The sequence below is a fragment of the Phyllopteryx taeniolatus genome, chromosome 19 (assembly GCF_024500385.1).
Source record: "Phyllopteryx taeniolatus isolate TA_2022b chromosome 19, UOR_Ptae_1.2, whole genome shotgun sequence".
Lineage (NCBI taxonomy): Eukaryota > Metazoa > Chordata > Actinopteri > Syngnathiformes > Syngnathidae > Phyllopteryx > Phyllopteryx taeniolatus.
In genome coordinates this window covers 16,473,648-16,492,784 of record NC_084520.1, presented here as the reverse complement: position 1 = coordinate 16,492,784, position 19,137 = coordinate 16,473,648, and the positions used below count along the sequence as shown (strand labels likewise).

The 19,137-nt window shown below is 43.1% G+C and overlaps 1 protein-coding gene across 5 annotated transcripts in view; it reads left to right on the top strand.

Moving 5' to 3' along the window:
- The window catches only part of LOC133469664 (receptor-type tyrosine-protein phosphatase epsilon-like), a 35,359-nt gene that overhangs the window by 3,014 nt on the left and 13,208 nt on the right, over positions 1-19,137 (top strand). For 3 of the 5 annotated variants that reach the window (XM_061756987.1, XM_061756984.1, XM_061756983.1), the window contains exon 1: positions 16,247-16,304. The exons of 1 other annotated variant lie outside the window; for it this stretch is intronic. In XM_061756987.1, coding sequence (XP_061612971.1) covers positions 16,262-16,304 — 43 coding nt within the window. In that variant the 5' untranslated portion in view covers positions 16,247-16,261. Of the gene's footprint in view, positions 1-13,035; positions 13,197-16,246; positions 16,305-19,137 lie in introns of those variants that run through there. One more of the 5 variants, XM_061756985.1, reaches the window with a different exon arrangement.

The window sequence follows — 19,137 nt, the reverse complement described above, 5'->3', positions numbered from 1 at the left end:
AACAAAAGCTACGTGAGTGGCATCACGTGAACTTTTCAGCAACGGAAGTCTTGCTATTGCTACACAATCGGCGATTGCGTGGATACAGAAAAATTAATTTCCATTTCCAGGGTATTGTTTGATTTTTGGGACAAGACAAATTCACGAGTTATATAACACTCACCTTAACACTATGTTTTCTAATTTATATTCCATCAAATAATTGATTAATCGATTATCAAATTAACCTACCACTATTTTGAAATTCATTAATCATTTAAAGACAGTAACTTAAAATTGTCCTAATCCTTGGAATGTCAGCCTGATGAAAATCAGTAAATATTCTCAGATTTCTCCAGTCCTACATGAAAGGGGACTGATTATGTTTGTGTTTAATCCAAATAAGACATTTGCAAACATCTGCTTTTACTTTGGAAAAGAATGATAACATTTTAGCCCATTTTCAGACATGTTACAGAACAAACCGGTAATTGAATCAATCAATTTATGTTTGTGCATTTTCTTCACTGTCTATTTGAAATAATGTCCTGTTTTTAAATAAAAGGATGCCAATTAAGATATTTTTTTATCTTATTGATCGATTAATGGAAAACATAATTGAAACATTGTTTCAATGATGATAATAAGCCTTAGTTGCAGCCCTATTTTATTTACATCGGTGTAAGTAATGGCCTGAGTATTGCTCTATTTTGCATTTGACTGAAGTGAACTACATACCGTAGTCCAAAATCTAAAAATCCTTAGAGAGTAGGAAATGAGTGAAGGATTCAGAACGCAGTCGCTACTCATTCCCTACTCTTGAATCAGCATATTGAGATTTTTAGTCGCGGTAACACAGGCTGTGTTGTGTGCGCCTTGTTGCGGGGGCAGCAGCTGTAACCCAGTAGGAGACGGGATAAGCGCTCAGGTAGGCAGCCAGTCGGTCTCATTAACACAGACTCGTCGGGGTCCACGTCCTGTTTGTTAGCGGTTAGTGTCATTGGGCGTCACCTTTGGTGTCGGGGTGCGGGGGTCGTCCCTGTCTGACGGCATCAGCTACACGCAACCTGCTGACGTGAACGTTGTGCAGGGCGGAAGTAGCTGCCATCCGCTGCGGCGGATCAATTACCCATTTTTAAAGTCTCCTTGGCAAGCGCGGGATCGTTGCGCTTTAAGTGCATCTTGTTGTTTGAGTGGGTGTCTTTTTGCTACTTTAAAACATAAAACAAGAACTTGTCAAGCCAAGTTTATTTACATGGCCATTTATCTATCAAATGTCTTTCAAAGGGAGAGGAGAAGCGGCAGTAAAACAGGCCAAAATAGAGATGTCAGGTGGTGAGCTACAGCAAAAGACTAGTTCCATACTAGTTGTGGTTTAACCAAAAGAGCGTATAGAAATATGTCTGAAGTTGAGATTTAAATATTTCTACCAATAGCGAATAGCGTCGCCCGTTGCGACACGTGCGTCTGTTTGTAACGCCCGCCACCTTTTCACCAGAGACCAATTAAAGTCTCGTGTAAAGCAACGCCTCTGCAAGAAAAGAGCTTAATTGCCCTTTTTTAATGCGTCTGGGTTGAATCGCGCTGTGGCGACTGTGAGCAATAAAAGTTGAATAAATTCAAATTAAAGTGTTGGCGCTTAATTGACTGGCAGCCTCTCTGCTGTTTTTGGTGGCGAGGAGACAAAGCGCCACCCGTCCCCTCCCCTCTGTTGTTGCCTCCCTCCAGTTTGTCCTCTAGCTTCCACTGTCACTCATTCTCTACTCTTTCTAACCCACAAAACAACAAACAAATCCCCCCAGCTAGTACTTCTTTGTAATACTGTAATCTCATTAATTGATGCTTGAAATAATACTTGTCACAGCATTCTAATCTATTCTCTGGTGGCTAGTGGCGCGAGTGCTTGTGTTTGTATTGCTAATAAGTCGCAATCAAGCACGGCCGCCAATGAAATCTGACAACAAATACGCTAGATGCTAAGCAAACCCTTCTGTGGTCATTGAACGTAATCATTATTAAAAAGCTTTAGCCTCAAATGCTAATGCTCGCAAAAATGCGAGGGGGTGTCCTGACCGTTCCGGCCGTGGCGTAGGCCGCACGATTAAGTGATCCAGGGTTTTACCAGTAGTCAGTGGAGTTCCTCATATTGCCAGACATTAGAGCATTTTGACTGGTCTTTCTAGACCTGCAGAATATTGTTCTTTGACAATATACAAAAGCACCGTAGCTACCAAATGAAAAAAGGTGTTTCTCTTCTTTCACCAGAAAAAAAGTTTGTTTACAACTTTTTGTGTTCTTTACTAATCACCGGTAGGTCATGGATGGGTTGGTTTAACCACAAACACCAGTTTGTGACCAAGAAGGTAAGAAAAATGGCTCTTTGTGAAAAGAACCAAGTCTAGCAGGACAGTGACTGATACTAATATTCTTTTTTTTTTTGTAAAATATCAAACTATAAAATAAGAAAAACAAGACTGAAAAGGGGTTTTTGATAGCAAAATAATTTATTTAAATATATAGAGTGAAATTATTAAACCTGCTGTGAATGATGCTGACTCCCACATGGCTCCAGTTGAACCTCAGTGGCTTTTTTACACATCTTTCACCATTCTTTCCACAAACTTCACTTTTCTCACGATCGTAGCAAACTTTCTTCTTTCTACCGCGACACATACTCTTTTTATACCATACATACACATATTCTGTTCCAGTGTGAGGTCCCTAAACGTGTTGACATTTCTCTCCCTCACAATTGTCGTGACAAGCCGAGATTCAATGCCTAATCTTTACCTTCTACTCAAAAGTTGTGCTGATCTCAAATACAATGTGATGCACGGCTGCCATCTACAGGCAAGCTGGCCGAACCCCTCGTCAACAAACGTGAAAAACGTGCTTGACGAATATATACGTCTGTGGCAGTGAAGGGTTGAATTCCACGGATGAATGGAATTTCGTTTAATTTTAATGGGCACTATTGATTTGATATGCAGTGGTTCCTTGAGTTTTGGACGTACAAGAATACCATTCAGCCGATTATTTGATTTGACTTGTGAGCAAAAAGTTGAGATATGAGCGCTGTGATAGTGAATTTAACTCACTTCACAACAAGCATTAGTTTGGCAGGGAGTGAACATTATTCATGCCACTCCCAGCTGAAGTTCACTTTCACACTAAACATAAAACAAAGACAGTTACACATTGTGTGTTTAAAACAACCGCATAACTTTGCCTCAGGCCCAGTTAAATACTAACAATCAGTGCAAAACGTCATGGACGGGCTAATGAATAACAATGGTGCTGCGATGTTAGACAGACAATATAACAATACACATCGGCATATTGTTTTTATCCTCTGCGAAGAACGAATATTACTGCGGCTTACTGTGAGGAGTAACTTGTGACCGTCTTCATAAATGTCTGTATTATACTACCCCCAGGTAGCCAAGACATGCACACCAGAAGCAGCACAATGTCAGTAGAATTGAAGCAAAACTTGGGGAAAAAAACTGTTTAATTCTTTATATTGTATTTAATGATATCATTGATGTATGTTTTTATAAATTACAATATCATTGAGGGCTATTTTTCATATTAAAAGCACCATTTGTGATCAGAGTTTGTGATCTGTCCAATCCCATCTGATTTGGTGGCGAGGGGATTGGTGGGGGGAGGGTTTGGGTGGTGGGGGGCGGCTCAGTCGGCCCTCCTCTGTTGTATAATCACTGCTGACCTTGTTCGAAGAGAGTCGTCCTTTTGTTGTCCGCTAGCAACAAAAAGCGCCATTGTCTCCCGCCAGCCGCTGCTGCCGGGCAACTAATCTGCAGCTGTGTAGCGTGGCCTCGGGATCGCCGCTAATCCAGATTGGGTATTAATGATCGTCTAATCCGCACATTTTTTTCTTCTCTTTCTCCCCTGAGGAAGCCCAACATGGCGTCTCTGTTGTTCCTGTCAGTGAATGTGAAAGAGAACGGGCTTGGCTTCAGGTTTATGTCGAGGGATGTAATCCGTCGCTCAGATTGAGACCCGGTGCCAAGACGCCCACCGATACCAAGGCCACCTACATCTTTTTATCTACTCCAGGGAACACACATTTTGTTTACGCCACGCCGTGTGCCAGTAATTCAATGACTGGTAGCGCCAGCGTGCCACCGTCTTCCAATCAGTGATACTGTAGAAGCTAGGCTAATGCTAGCACTTGGATATCAGTCGCTCGGTTTACCTGCACAGTTTAGTGGCGCTATAGCGATAGCTCAACCTTTACTTGTTCAAATTAGGGTTTCAAGACAGCATTAGGGTTTCAATTCAGGATTAGGGTGTCCATTTTGGCTTTCAAGCATGAGTTAGCGTTTCAGACAAGTTTCAGGGTTTAAAATTAGGGTTGAAACCAGCATTAGGGTTTCAGGCCAGGGTTAGGTAGGGTTTCAAGCCAGGGATAATGTTTCAACCAAAGGTCAGGTTTCAAATTAAGGTTTTATACAGTGTTAGAATTTCAAAGTAGGGTTTCAAGCCAGGGTTAGGGATTTAAGCCCTGGTTTAAGGTTTCAAATGAGGTTTTCAAGCCTGGATAAGGGATTCAAATTAGGGTTTCAAATTTGGGATAAGGTTTCAAACATGGTTCAGAGTTTCAAATAAAGGTTTCAAGCCAGCAGGTTTCAAGTCGGGACCCGGGTGTCAAATTGTGTTTTCAAGCCTGGGTTAGGGTTTTAAATTGTGGATTCTAACAAGGATGAGGATTTGAAGCCGGGGTTTAGGTTTCTGTTTTGTGTGTCGTCCAATCACGTCACTGCATTGACGACGATGAGGCAATCGTGTATGTTAAATGTTTGGAATTAGTCGTATCCTCTTTCCTCGTTTATCCTCTTGTCTATGAGGACATTTAGCATCCCACATCCTAGCCAAATGCTTTCCTTCGCACCTTTTTTTATTTTATTTTTTTTTGGCAGTACTAACAGCGAGAACGTCGATTCTTGCGGCAAACGTTTTTAATGCACTGTCGTTGGCTGCTGCACAAAAATCCATCGCACTTCTCTTTTTCATCCAGTGTTGTTTATTTCAAGTTTGGTGTTTGGCCGCAAGAAATGTCCACAAACTCAAATATAGGGAAGATTTTATAGACTCAGCCAGCAGTAACTTTTGCAGACAAATGGGATAATTGACATTTCATTACACTGGACTTGTAATGATAACTAATGAGGTTAAAGCAAGGCTGGGAAAAGTATACTTTGTTCTTTAATCTGGTCCATGGAGCATTTTCATTATAAAGTGTCTTGTTTTTGTTGTTGTTAGAACAAAAAAAAAAAAAAGGGGGGGGGGGGGGCGCCCGTTATGACTGTGAACCAATATAAATCTATGATCGCCTCATGTTATGAGATGTAGGCTTGCGTAATAAATTGGTGGATAACTATGAACTAGTTTCAAAATCAGAACCCAGTAAAAACTGCTTGTACGTTCAATTTATTTTAAAAGGAGTATTGCGAACAAAAAATGCTTGCAATGTCACATTGTTTTTAAAAGTAAAACATTTTCAATTTTGGTATTTTAGCAAGAAACTTGAAGTCGATGCACATGATTTGCTTTCGCAGGCCACATAATATAATGTGGTGAGCCAGATCTAGTCCCCGGGCCTTGAGTTTGACACCTGTGCATAAAATACTTGGTTAATTATTTTATTGTGAATATTAAGATAACATTGTGAAATAATTTTCCATACACGCTGATGACAGTTATTTTATGAAACCATTGGTTCATTAATTATAAATAAATTATGACTAACAAAATCTAAAAATGACAATGAATTGGATTAAAAAAACTTCATCTATGAAATCTCTTCAAATCAACATTAGGTACAGCTCAAAACCATCAGACATGAAAAAAAATACGCTGTTACCAAATTGCCATAATGCTCCATTTTAATTGTGTGAAATACAAATGATAAGCGTAATTAAGGATCCAAGGGTCTACAAGTTGGACAAATGAAACGCATCCGCTTTTCAAGTGCTCGCAGGTTGCTGGAGTTTTATGCAATTTTCAACTTCCTTCCTTTTCCGTCTGCGAGAAAAGGAAGGAAGTTAACGTACCCAAGCACAGCGTTGCGTCGGCATGCAAATTAATCATAGAAAATAATTCCAAAGTGATCACCTCGACGACATAAAAACTAAAGCCGGGTACACGATTACCACACAAAATATACAAAGAAGAAGAAAGTAGCAGTAGAACAACAACAAGAAAAGAACTCAATAAGCTAGGCTAACAGTTAGCTTATCTGGTACTTTGGTGTTACAAACTTTTGTCACACACACACAAGGATTTGCGACAAATATTGAACAGGTTTAACATTTACGATTATCCATTGGGAGGAAAAATCACTCTTGGCACACCTCGAACCACTTGATCATCGCTCAGGATAATCTTTCAGAGACATCTGATAATTGGGCCTTTGCTGACTTGGATAGGAAAGGGTGAAAAATACTCCAACTGGGCCCGATTATCGGTATGCGTGCATCTCACTTCAGCGTTATCTCGCGTGGTCGTGGGCATCAGGCTCTTTTGAGGGGAAAATCGATGGGGTTCAGTCATCCGTCAATTTCCTGCTGCCTTGGACGGAGCGCTGCGAGTCGTGAAAACGACGAGCCGATCTCTAATCCCTGTGATTGCCCCGTGACCTTCTCATGCCGAAACTCTGCAGTGGTGCTCCTTTTGCAGCCTCCATGTGTGTAGACAGCACAGTACTTATGGACTATTTACATGACTGCTTCCTGGTGGGGGGTTGTGCCTGATAGCTAGATTACAGTATTTACTTGAGCTACTAGATCAGTAGGCACCAACAGGTTTTGATATTTGTATTTCCTACTTCCTAACGTGTGCCCACATTCCTAAAGCCAGGCGTGCCTGGAGTAAATAAAATCCTTACGGGCGAGTTATAACATGTTTGCCATTGAACAAAGTGTTGTCCCCATGGCAATCCGTGACCTAGCTGCTAGCGCCTTTCGAGCGGCCTGTCTGTAAAAATTGGCAGGTCAGAAGGGTAAGAGTAGAGCCGGTTATTAAGTAAAACGGAAAGTTCCCGGATTGACTTCAGAAGTGTCTGTAGACATCAATTTAGTTGAGGCGGCAAATGTTCTAGGTCATACTTCCCAAATATGTCATTTTAGCGAGCCATTTCCTCCCGCTAATCTGGCTTAGTGGTCCGCACAACTGAGCTGAGTCGGCCTGCCGAGCAAAGCGTGTGACGTTTGCGTTTGTGTAGCGGCGCATGGCAGGGAGACGGAGCTGTCGTGACTCCCAACTGTTTCCTTCTGGAGGTAGCCTTGTTCTAATTGGCTAGCATTCAAACTCCTCGTTTTGTGTTGGTGCTATTTCTACAAACCCTAACAACATGGAAGTATGTTACAGCTTTAACAGACCGTGTAAAAGGGGCTTCTGATACCACCAGCAAAGATTTCAAATTGCCGGGGTGACTTTGTCCTGCCATTCTGTCCGGGTTCTGCTCAAACGGAACCAATTGATGAATTGCGACTTTGCCAGGCAGTGTGAAACGGTCCTCTGGTACTACCTCTGAAGACCAACATTGTCCCCGCAATCCTGTGTTAGTGTAGTTTTCACTCACTGTAACCACATGATAGAATTCGGATTTTATGGGCAGGGTAAAGTAGTCTTCTGATAGATCTTACTCCCCATTCCGCGATTCTCAAACAGGGCCGTTCGTAATGGCATGTGACTCCAAAACGAACCAAGTTATCGTCCCACAGCCCACAATCTTCTCGTTCTCACAGTCTGGCTAATTTTACACGTCCAGTGTTGGGTTGCGCATGCACGCAGAGGGGATGTGATCCAAACTGTTTTCTCTTCCTGCTTGTGAGTCAGCGTGCTACACTGACAAAGGCACCAGGGGAGGAATTCCCCCCGCAGAGGCAGCCAATGGGTGGGAGCGCTTGGACGTCGGAGCATCTGACCTGTCTGGCAGCAACGACAAAAAAAAAAAAGACACTGTTATTCCCACTGTATTTCCCACTAGTCCGTGTGAAATCCAGCTGCCCTCTAACACGTCTATGCAAGGCAGGTAGATAAACACACAGATAGCCTGAGAAGTCCACGGTGTGGGTGTACAATATTTCTTACACGTCTGCCTGCATACTGTACGTCTGAGACACCTTTAACCCAGCGTCCCACCCTTTCAACATGTCCTGGAATGCCACCGTGATGAATATGGATTAAGCGGATGCACTTTAAGTGCCGCAGGGAATCCGAGTGCCTGGGAAAAGCCTTTGGGAAGAGTGTGAGAGGAGGATGGGGAGACAGATAGACACTAAGGTGGGGGGGACGGATTGGTCTCGTATTGTTCGATGGAACGCCACATGTGGGCCTTTGTTATTGACGTGCATTTTTTTGTGTGTGTGCGTTGTGGAGAGAAAGCAGGATGCAGTCGCTTGATACCTGCGCTGCGCAATCTAATGAGATCCAGTATGAAAAAAAAAAACATCTGCCTTTAGAAAGAAATAATGCTCTGCTTTCAATGACTGTCAGAGAGATGTAAAGAGAAGTTTGCCACTGCCCAAAAAAAATGAAAGAAAAATTTGCAAATGCACCCGTTTGCTGCTTTGTGCTCGGGTCAAAGTAGGCTGCAACCAGTATTCGGATAAATCGACGCAAAATCTCTGCCCTCATTTTTCTGCACGGATTAATGTTACTGAAAATAAGTTTGACATAAATTGGCGTGATGGCGAGGAGGCGGAGCCAGGAGGAAGGAGTGCCTAAAAGACACCACATTTCCAAAGTTTGGGATCATTTTACACTTAGAAAATGATGACAAAGTGCAATGTGTCTACTGAAAAACAGAACTGGCTTACACAACTCCACATTGACGGTTGCTCACAAGAGTAAAAGAAATGTTGTTAGTTCATTTAATATAGCCTACTTTCGAAACATCATATTGTCATTTCCCCACAAGGTCAGACACAGCCGTCGTTGTATTTTCTATCGCCCGCTAACCTGGGCGAACAACAGCCAACTCCACGCTCTCATTCGCTGACTCCCATGTCACTCACCAGGCTAGGCCCCGCCTTTTAAATCAACACGTTCAAAGTCAAATATGACAGTGTAGGGCGTGAGCATGCTGACCGCAAGTGGACAAAAATAATAGCTGCACCTCATGCATATTTTGGATTGGTATTCTCGTTTTAATAATGCAAAATCATTTTTGATGTAAATAATCCATGGGTGATCGATGGAATAATTGTTTCTAAAGATATTTGATAGCTGCAGCGTCATAACAGTATTGCTTTGGCGCCTTCTGGTGGAATCTCAGTGCTTAAACAATTTGAGGAGCTTTATTGAAACATCTTGTGGCATCTGTTAGCAAATGCAGTAGTCTACATAATAAGCCTTTTTAGGAGGGTTGTCAATTACTTTCAAAATGTCTCTATTGGTCACAGGGCTCGGTCACTAGTCAGATTGATGGGGAAATGACCAGGTCGAATTGGATCCCAAGCTGAGCAGGTACTAGAAATGGTACCCTGTACTTCCTGCTTTTTCCTGCTCCAATGGCGAGTAGGTTGGGTGCAGTAAAATTTGAATGATGATGTAATAGTCAGCTGTGGTCTCATCCAACAATGACCCTAATCCTCAAGGCTGTGCTGCCAAGGTCGTCCAGTCGCTCCCTAGGTCACTTCCTGCAGTTTTCTGCTTATTCCTTTCCCTTCTCTGCATCCTGTTTACCACAACACCCATCGGTGGTAGTATCAGAAGCACTTTTATACTACTTGTTGATGCCTAACTTGAAAGATTTGGCTTGAAACTGTAGTTCCTGTCCCATGTAGTGCGCTCCTCTCGCCACCACTTGAGATTCGTCCTCTGATGCTACGTTGTGGGCTGTTTGTGGTGTTTTCAGAGCGGGGTTCAAAGGGCACTTTGGAAACACAGAGATGTGCTGGACTGATAATCACGTAGTGACTAGACACAGAAGCGACAGCGCTCCCTCTTCTTTGTGTGTGTGTGTGTGTGTGTGTGTCACAGTTTATCTGTATAAAGGGATTTGTTGGGGCACTCACAGATCTTCGTTTGATGCGCTAATCTGATTGACCACAACCCGAGAGTGAAGGAGTCCAAGTGTGTGTGTGCGTGTGTGTGTATCCTTGTTGTCACGTCGCGCTCACACAGCCAACAGGTGTTTGACATTTTTGGACCGCAGATGCAATACCCCCGCAGGACCTCGGAAACCTGCAAACCACGTGTTACCTCGGCAACGAGATGTTTGTTCACCGCTTTGATCTGACATCACCGACAACGATCACGGCCAAAATATGAAAGCAGAGCAGAGTTTGACACGGGAAATGGATGCTTCACAGTCCGAACACAAGGTCTGGCCTCTAGCCTCTAGCGGTTTTACACAAAACCCAGCGAAGCGGGATCATGCCAAAAAGTGGCTTCTGATACTACCTACGGGGGTGGAAAATTGACAGGTCAACATCAAAAAGTAACATAAAAACTCAAATAGTATATCTATAGTATAATAGTTTTTTATTATATCAAAAATGTTATGGAAATTTAAAATAATATGCATGTAATGAGACCATATTTCCCCCTTCTATTGGTCACATTTAGTAAAAATGTTGAAAGAAAGGGGAAAAAAAAAATAAAAAGTATAGCTCTTCCTTGCTTTTTTATTATACCACAAATATGGCAATATTTCCCCCCCTTAGAAAATTGTGAATATGAGGTCTATATCTTGCTATACCAGTGGTCACGTTTATTGAAAATGTAAAAAAAAAAAACATTTGAAAATATAAAGATAAAAATGGAGCACATCTGCCTCACAGTTCTAAGGACCGGGGTTCGAAACCCAGCCCCGCCTGTGTGGAGTTTGCATGTTCTCCCTGTGCCTTTTCTCCTTTTCACACGGTTTCCTCCCACATCGAAAAAAACCTGCGTGGTAGGTTAATTGAAGACTCTAAATTGAATGGTGTAGATGTGAATGGGGGTGCGAATGGTTGTTTGTTTATGTGTGCCCAGCGATTGGCTGCCAACCATTTCTCGCCCGAAGATAGCTGGGATTGGCTGCAGCACGCCCGTGCCCCGGGTGAGGAGAAGCGGAAAAGAAAATGGATGGATGGATGGATACAGAAATGGACATTATCACATTTCTAGTAGGTCCATGAAAAAAAGCCAAAATATGAAAAGTAGCTGTTGTGGGATGACCCATATCATTGGGGTCAAATTTAGTAAAATAATACATGGAATACAGTTATCCTATATTTTTATATAAAAATATTGCAATATTTGTTCGTTCACATTTGGAACCGAAAAAAAAAAAATCATTCAAAAAATGTAATGGATATTGTTGGTTGTTTAAAATGTCAGCAATATTTCATTCACCGATCCTGGTGAGCACATTTAAGAGTGTTTTCTGTCTGGATGATGACCCTTCGAACCGATGATGCCCTGGTATATTTCCTTGGATGTGCTTGGATCACACGGTTTTTAAACGATGACCTCTTTCTCCGAAAGGGAGCACAAACGGCGGATTTCGCACATTCGTCTAACGCCGCAGCCTGGAAAGAGAAAGCCAGAACACCCCCCACCCCCGTAATCCGCCACTCCTGCGCTAGCGCGTCTCCATGACAACCGCTCGCGCCATACTCCCCCGCCACTTTTTTTTTTTTTTTTTTGACAGGTGTTTTCAGCAAAACGAGTGGCATGGAGGAGAAGCAAAATTTCCTGGCTGTGTTTTAACTACTTCAAAAGTTTGCCCTTGGGTAGCAGTGCTCTGATTCTGTCGTGCTTGTTTTCCAGGTGCATAAATTTTGCCCTCCTCGTCCTCGTCCTCGTCCTCCTCCTCCTCTTCCTCTTCTGCTGTTGCCTCTTTCCGGGTCTCTAGCGCGGGGACGGAGGGATTATAGATCAGATGGCTACCGGTTCTGGAATACAAACAGACTTCCGGGATCAAATCAAATCTGATCATATAATGAGGCCACAAATCTCAGAATACTTTATTTAGTTTTTTTTTTTACAGTATGAGGTCAAATGGCTGAGTTTGTGCGGGAAAACAAAAAGCAAACTTGTTGAACTCTTCAGGCTAATTTGAATGTCGCCTCCTCGCCGCATTTACGTCGCGCGACCATCATCGCCGTTTTACGACGCTCCCCTTGGAGACAAACGGCATAATTATGCAGTAACTGGAGCCCACAGTCCACTCTTCTCCTCTCCGCAGTTCTCTTTAAAAACAACAACAACAAATCCTAAAATCATAACATTTCACCATTCCAGCTCATTTATATATACAGTGGTGCCTTGAGATACAAGTTTGATCCTTTTCATGATGATGCTTGTAACTCAAAACAGTTGCACATCAAATCATCTTTCTCCACTGAATCAGATGGAAATGCCATTAATCTGTTTGCCCCCCCCCCCAAAACAAAAAATGTTATTTATCAGAAAAAATAGCACTCTATAATGTACTTTGTAAAAACATACAGTTATGACTTAATTATATAGAATGTAAAGAATTAAACCGTGTTTGACCCATTTTTGTTTCAATTCAGTATTCATTGTTTTTCTCCTGTCTGTATAACACAGACAGAAATGCACACAAAGAAGTTTCACATTTGACTCAGTAAGCTGAAGTAATATTATAATATTAAAGAATATACGCGTGTGAGTATTGTTATATTGTCTGTCTGCGTGTTGCTGTTCAAATATCCGTCGCTTAAAGGGTTCCAACACCGTCACACAGATGCTGTTCATGAGCCCGTACGGCTCTGGCATCTTGCGTTGTTTGTTAGCGTGAAACTAAATTAACTTTATTAAGGCTAAGCTGTGTGGTTGTTTTAAACTGTAATCGTCTTTGTTTTATGTTAAATTTGATAGTAATCTTATGGCATCAGTAGCCAATTAGAACCCCTCTTTTTAAGGGCGGGGCTTGTGAATGACTTTCAGACTTTTGCAATTTGGTGCAAGGCTCAGTCCCTATCTCCCGCGAATTTCTGTGTTTCACTGCGATTCAAATAATGAGACGATTAATATTTTATCTAACGGATCTTTTTCTCCCTCCCCCAACTCAAGGGGGTGCGCGTCCCTTTAGGGCCCGCAGAGCCGCGTCACCCGCTTCCTGGTGTCCAGGTCGGCCGAGGACCATGTGACCACTGGAAGTCCCCCAGCGTCAAGTGACCCGGCTGCGCTGGGAGTCCGATTCGGCTCACTTTAACAGGCACCCGAGCTCTCGGGTAAGGCTGTTCTCCTATTTTGTAGGAAATTGCATCCGAATAGTTGCGCGTTATAATACCTGAGTGGCGACACAAACATGGCGGACATGCTACGTTAAATATTTGCCAATAAGTTGCAGTTTTACATGGGACGTTTGCAATCTGATATTGGATTTTGATGGAAAATAAGGAGGACATGCTTCCACTTACACTGTTTCTTAGCAGTTTTGCTTTTTTAAGGGTGTATGTGAGTCAACACCATTGTGAATACCTGTATTTTTATTTTTTTGCATGACGAGAGGCAGAAATAAAACCGAGAGGGAGTGATTTTTGTCGTCCGCAGACTTTTATTCCTACGTTTCAGTTGGGCCTCGTTGTCGTCGAGGTGACTTGTGGCCCCGCCGTGTCGTTTTATGACTTATGAAGACAAAGGGAACACGCGTTAGTTAGACGGTGACACTTCAGGAAAGAGAATGGACGCTATCTGTGCGTGTTTGTAGCGCGTTGGTATCTTATCCAGGGATTTTCTTGTTTTTTGGTGTGGCAGTCTTGCTCGCGTTTCCCCTTGTAGCACAGCAGAGCGCTGCAGGAAGGCCTGACTTGTTGGTTGGCTGCAAAGGACAGGAAACAGTGTGTAGCAAACAGCAGATGGAGGACGGCATGTGCTTAGACTGCACAAATGCACGCACACACGCACACGTGTTGCGACACAACTGGCTTCCAATCCAGCAGCAGATTGTTTATAAAACAGGACAAAGAGTCAAACACGCACATTTTTAACACAATCATAAACGTTAAAGCTGTTCAGTTTTTATGATGGAAAATCCTCAACACTGAGTTCATCGAGCCATGGACTCTGTCAGTGTGATGTCAAAAGAATGTGGCACTCTGCTGCCTCTCACAGGTCAGTCGTGGTACTACAACAGACATCTGCCATATGTGGGGTCTTTTTCCACCCGGAGACAGCTGTCAGGTTTTCATGTTGTTTACACCTCTAATCAGTCCAAATGGAGTCTTCACAGGCATTACTTTTGACGGGAGTGTGTTTTAAAAGGTGATGTCTTTTTAATTACTAGTTCTTCCGCCTCCGGATGGCAGTGGGCGAAATTGTCTTGTCAGTCCCCATCACTGTTGACAATGCGCTGTGGTCGCTGAGTGTGATAAGAAAGCAGGCGGCGAGGTTTGGTTCCCCTGGGAGATGAAGCGCCGTACGGTGTCATGGCAACAGTGATTGTTTGCCCTCAAGTCATGTGACCCTCGCAGTCCTCCAGAGGTGCTTTTTTTTTTAAAGAGTCTCAGAAGGAAGGTTTTGTCAAACAGGGCTCTCATCCTCGCTGCGTGGGCCCTTCACTTTGTCCCCCCTCGGTTCCACACATCGCCACCTCTTCTTCTTCCGGAATCAAGGCGCTTTTTGTTCGACGGCGGCGGCGCTTATCGCTCGTTTCTCCACCGCTGCCCTCCCTCCTTCCTCTCTCCCTCTTCATATCTCACTCCATCCTTCCTTTAGGGCACGAAAGTTTGCCGCAGTTTAAAATGGGGATGAAGTATATCGCCAAACATCGTGTCCAGAGCGTGCGCTCTTTCTAGAGCAGGCTAGTTAATTCATATTTTCTTGTCTAGTTTGTAACCAAAACACAAAAAGTACAATGGCAGTTCCCTATTTTTGCGTATTTTTACATATCTAATTTCATAGCAAAGATTTTTTTTGCTATATCCCGCGGGACTTTGTGGTGATCATTTTTCCACATGGACTAATGTTACTGCAGATTCATGTAGCAATAATCGGGATCCAGCGGGAAGTGTGCAATGTGTCTACTGCAGAGCAGAACGGTTAGCCACGAGCCAGCGCGATCCTGAGCCAACGCGACCAACTCTTCACTCTCATTCGCTGACTCTGACGTCACTCCACAGGCCAGGCCCCGCCCTTTAAAGCCACACACATTCCAATGCACAGATAGTACAGTGTAAAACATGAGGCTGGCGAACCCAAATGGACAAAAACATTTTGGTCGAAACACTTCCTTTTGCACCGACGCACTACAGCGATGCATTTTTAACAAAACCGGTCTACTCAAATGTATCTCACCTAACTATTTCCACTCGTTATTGTCTAAGAAGCATCCAGACTTTCAACCTCGAGGTGACATAATGCCACACGGCTCCCGTGGAGTGAGGTGGCGGCGGCGGCGGAGTTTGGCAACACTTCTCAGACAATTCAAGTGTCCAAGAGTTAATCATTTGTTCTCAAGATATTTTCAGCACTTTGGATAGGTTAATAATACTTAAAAATAAGACACAATGTGCTGACAGACCAATATTATCAATTTGTGAAAAAAATCTGAAATTGACCATATTTGGACATACTGTACGGGGCAGGAACGATATGGACCAGCCCAGCCATGCAGATCGACATTTTATCTTTAAATTTAAAATATCCATATATTAAGGATCGTGTATTAAGGATATATATATATATATATATATATATATATAATATACTGAATATCCCTCAACCCTAACGCTACCCCCCCCCCCCAATGCGTGCAGGCACACACACGCGGATGATGCCGCACAAACTGACACGTGCACTTGTATACGTGCTTTCATGACAGTCTGGCAGCAGATTTGGCGCATGTAATCATGTGCAGGGGTGTAAATCTGCAGATGATGGAACAGGAAAACCAATTGGTGCCCTGTTTGTTTTGAAACTATCAAACTGCTGTAATGGCGTTGCAGGCATGGCAGCTTGTCAACCAGATGCTAAATAGATCGACTGCATTTGTTGTACTTGTCGCATGCAAACATCGGCATAGATTTAGTGCGCGCCCAGGTATTATCCTCAAGACGTTGAAGGCAGAGCCGACGGGTACGTTTTTTTTTTTTCTTCTTCTTATAATGAGTCAAATCAAAGTACAAATACAGTAGTGCCTTGGGTGACCTGACTTACATATTTTTCGACATGTGAGCAGTTTTTATTTGGCCTTTTTTTCTTTTTTGCTATAACGTGCAAGGAAAAGAGTTTTAAATCCGTCTGTATTCTACTGCCCCCAGGTGGTCAAGGCGTGCACACCAGGAGGAGCAGCACAATGTCCATTGAATTGAAGCAAAAAAAAAAAAATGATGGCAAAGGTTGTTTAATTATTTACATTCTATTTACATGTCATTACCATGTGTTTTTATAAAGTAAAATAGTTTTCTTATGAACTTATCATCCACAAATAACAGGATGCTAATCACTAGTACTGCACTGCACATTGACACCGCCGTCTGATTTTCATGTTACTACACATTTATAGCTCTTCAGTGCCATAATATACAGTTATTTGTCCCACGGCATTTTAGTGCTTGATTTTTGACTTTCTTTGGTATTTTGCCTTGTTAGAAGCATTTGTCAACATTCACACCCAATTTAAGGGCCAACTGAGATTTCGACTAACTGTAATAATACATGATGTTACTAAAGCGAGTGACTTGGCCTGCAGGTCGCAGACGTAAGCGTCCTAAAGGGTAAACAGTCTGGCAGCTTGAGGCTTCTCTGAGCACACAACGTACCTTTACTGCGAGCTCCCCACATCCCCCGCGACACCCACCGCCCACTTTCCGAATTCCCCGGCTGATGTATGCGACGAGACAGAAGGACTCTGTGCCCGGCGAAAACCACGTTCAGCTGCTCTGACGGCACTCTTGTCCGCAGGAAGACACGGTGCTTGTGAACGCTAGAAAGACCGCCGTTCGGTCTGGGTGGCGTCTCAGTCCGATGGGGGGGTTGAAACATGTCAGAAAACTGACCCCCCCCCCCCCCCAAAAAAAATATAATTTACAGCTTTTTTGTTTTTTGTACCGAGTCGCTCTGAAGTCCTCGCTTTATACTTGAAGGCAAAAGGCTTTGATTAGCGTTCACTTCCTATTATGAAGGCACAGCAGCACAGCATGTTAACTAGCTGGTATTGCGCAATGTGACGTTAACCAAGTGTATTGTTACTCGAGGCAAAAAAACAAAACAATGTAGACGTGTTAATCATTTTGTGTCCGCAGGTTTTTCTTGTATTTTCATGTACAGTAATCACTCTCATTTTGGCACTTCACTATTCATGAATTCACTTATTTGCATTTCTTTGTTCTTTCTGAAATGCCCTAAGGTGCCCCAAGATAACATCAAAATCCAGTCTAATAGGAAAGTAGTACATCGGTGTCATGGAATATCAGAGTCAGACGTTATGAAAACTGTGAGCCAAAATAGTTATTGCAATGTTATTGCAATGACATATCTAATATGGCTTCTTTTTAAAATGTCTGATTCGATTATTTTGTTTTCCATTTGAACGCTTTCCATAGGTACATTAGTAAATGTAAAAAAATATATAAACAACTGTATTCCAAAAATAGGATAAGCTCTTTGTAAGCAAATTTTTTGTATACGTCCTCTACCAAAGTACACCAAAAAATTCACAAAAGTGCCGACTTTTTCGACAAGGGAAAAAGTCGTCAGGCTCACTGACCGCTGACGGAAAGTTTTAAGTTTTGAAGCTGTCAGTTTTCAAAACCGTGGTATACCTTGACTCAAGGAACTATGTTGATGTGATTCATCTAAACTGAGACTCCAATTTGGTACTGTACAGTATATCAGGGAGGAGTTAATTTTAGCTTTGGTTGTTAACAGAAAAGGTTACGAGAGCATCTTTGCAGCATGTACACCAGCTTTGGGTGCATTTTTTTGTTTTCAATACATGAATGCCACATTCATTGTTAAAGCTAGCAATTGCGGGTTAAGGCACCGAGTTATACATTTTCCCAGCTATGCCCAGCTAAGTGCTAACATTAGCTCCTGCTGACAGCCAAAAGCTCGTCTTAGCCACGTCAGAACATTTTATTGCACATTTGTTGGAATAAATCCCGACTTCTGTGACCTCTCACAGATGCCTGCTCACCATGAAACAGTGTTGCGCCTCACAAACTGTCTGGCCAGGGTAATAACCTTCCCTGAAGCTACTTGCAAATGTCTCGCATCCCAAAGACGCCTCCGAAATTCTCCCCTGAGCCGGCATCTCCCGTGACCCATTTTCATTATGACTCGCCTCTGAATGCTAAATGGAGTGAGGACAATGCACAAACGCCGCGGTAGCCATTTGCCCTCCGTCTGACCCGAGCTAAACAATGACTTGTGCTAAAAAAAATAAAAAGTAATTTGAGGCTTGTGCTGTCTGCCGCCTCACACTGAAAAATGAGTCGCTTGCGGGAATAGGACAGCGCTTTATTAATAGCAATATGGGGGACATTCCGGAAGGGAAGGAAGTGGTCCTCAAGAGATGCGCTAGCGATCACACGGGGCAGAATCTAATCAAGTGAAGAAACGGAGAACAGGCTGCGAACAACGTCACATCTCCAGGGTGTTATTGAGCCATGTAGAGGTCAGAGGATGGACGGATGGACGGACGGGCGGCTGGTGTTGTGATTGGTGGGTCGGCGGTACGTGCAGTTGCGGTCGGTAAGGATCGATCGATTGCTAGCTATGTTGCTAAGTTGGACAGGCCAGACAGACAGCAGGAGTTGAGAGAGTTCAACGAGACGCACGGACTGACGAGTGGGCTCGGTAGGTATAAAAGGATCGATGGCCGCAAGGCTGGACGAATACGTGGAGCTGAAACGGGTCGGTAGATGGGTGGGACCAAAGGATGGACAGTTGGGCTTGGTAGGGATAGATGTGATTGGTAGACAGTTGGGTAGGACGGACGCCTGGTGTTACTATGGAAAGATACGGTAGGTAGGTAGACTGGTAGAACACTAGGACAGCCAGTAGGGAAGTTGGATGGATGGAAGGAGGGATTGAACAGATGAGGGCACAATAGAAAGGTAGATTCAAGGATGGAAAGGATAGATTGGTAGGTGGTAGGTAAGACCAAAAGACACATGGACTGCGTTTGGTTGGGATATATTTGCTAGGTAGCTGCGTGCGACAAAGGGA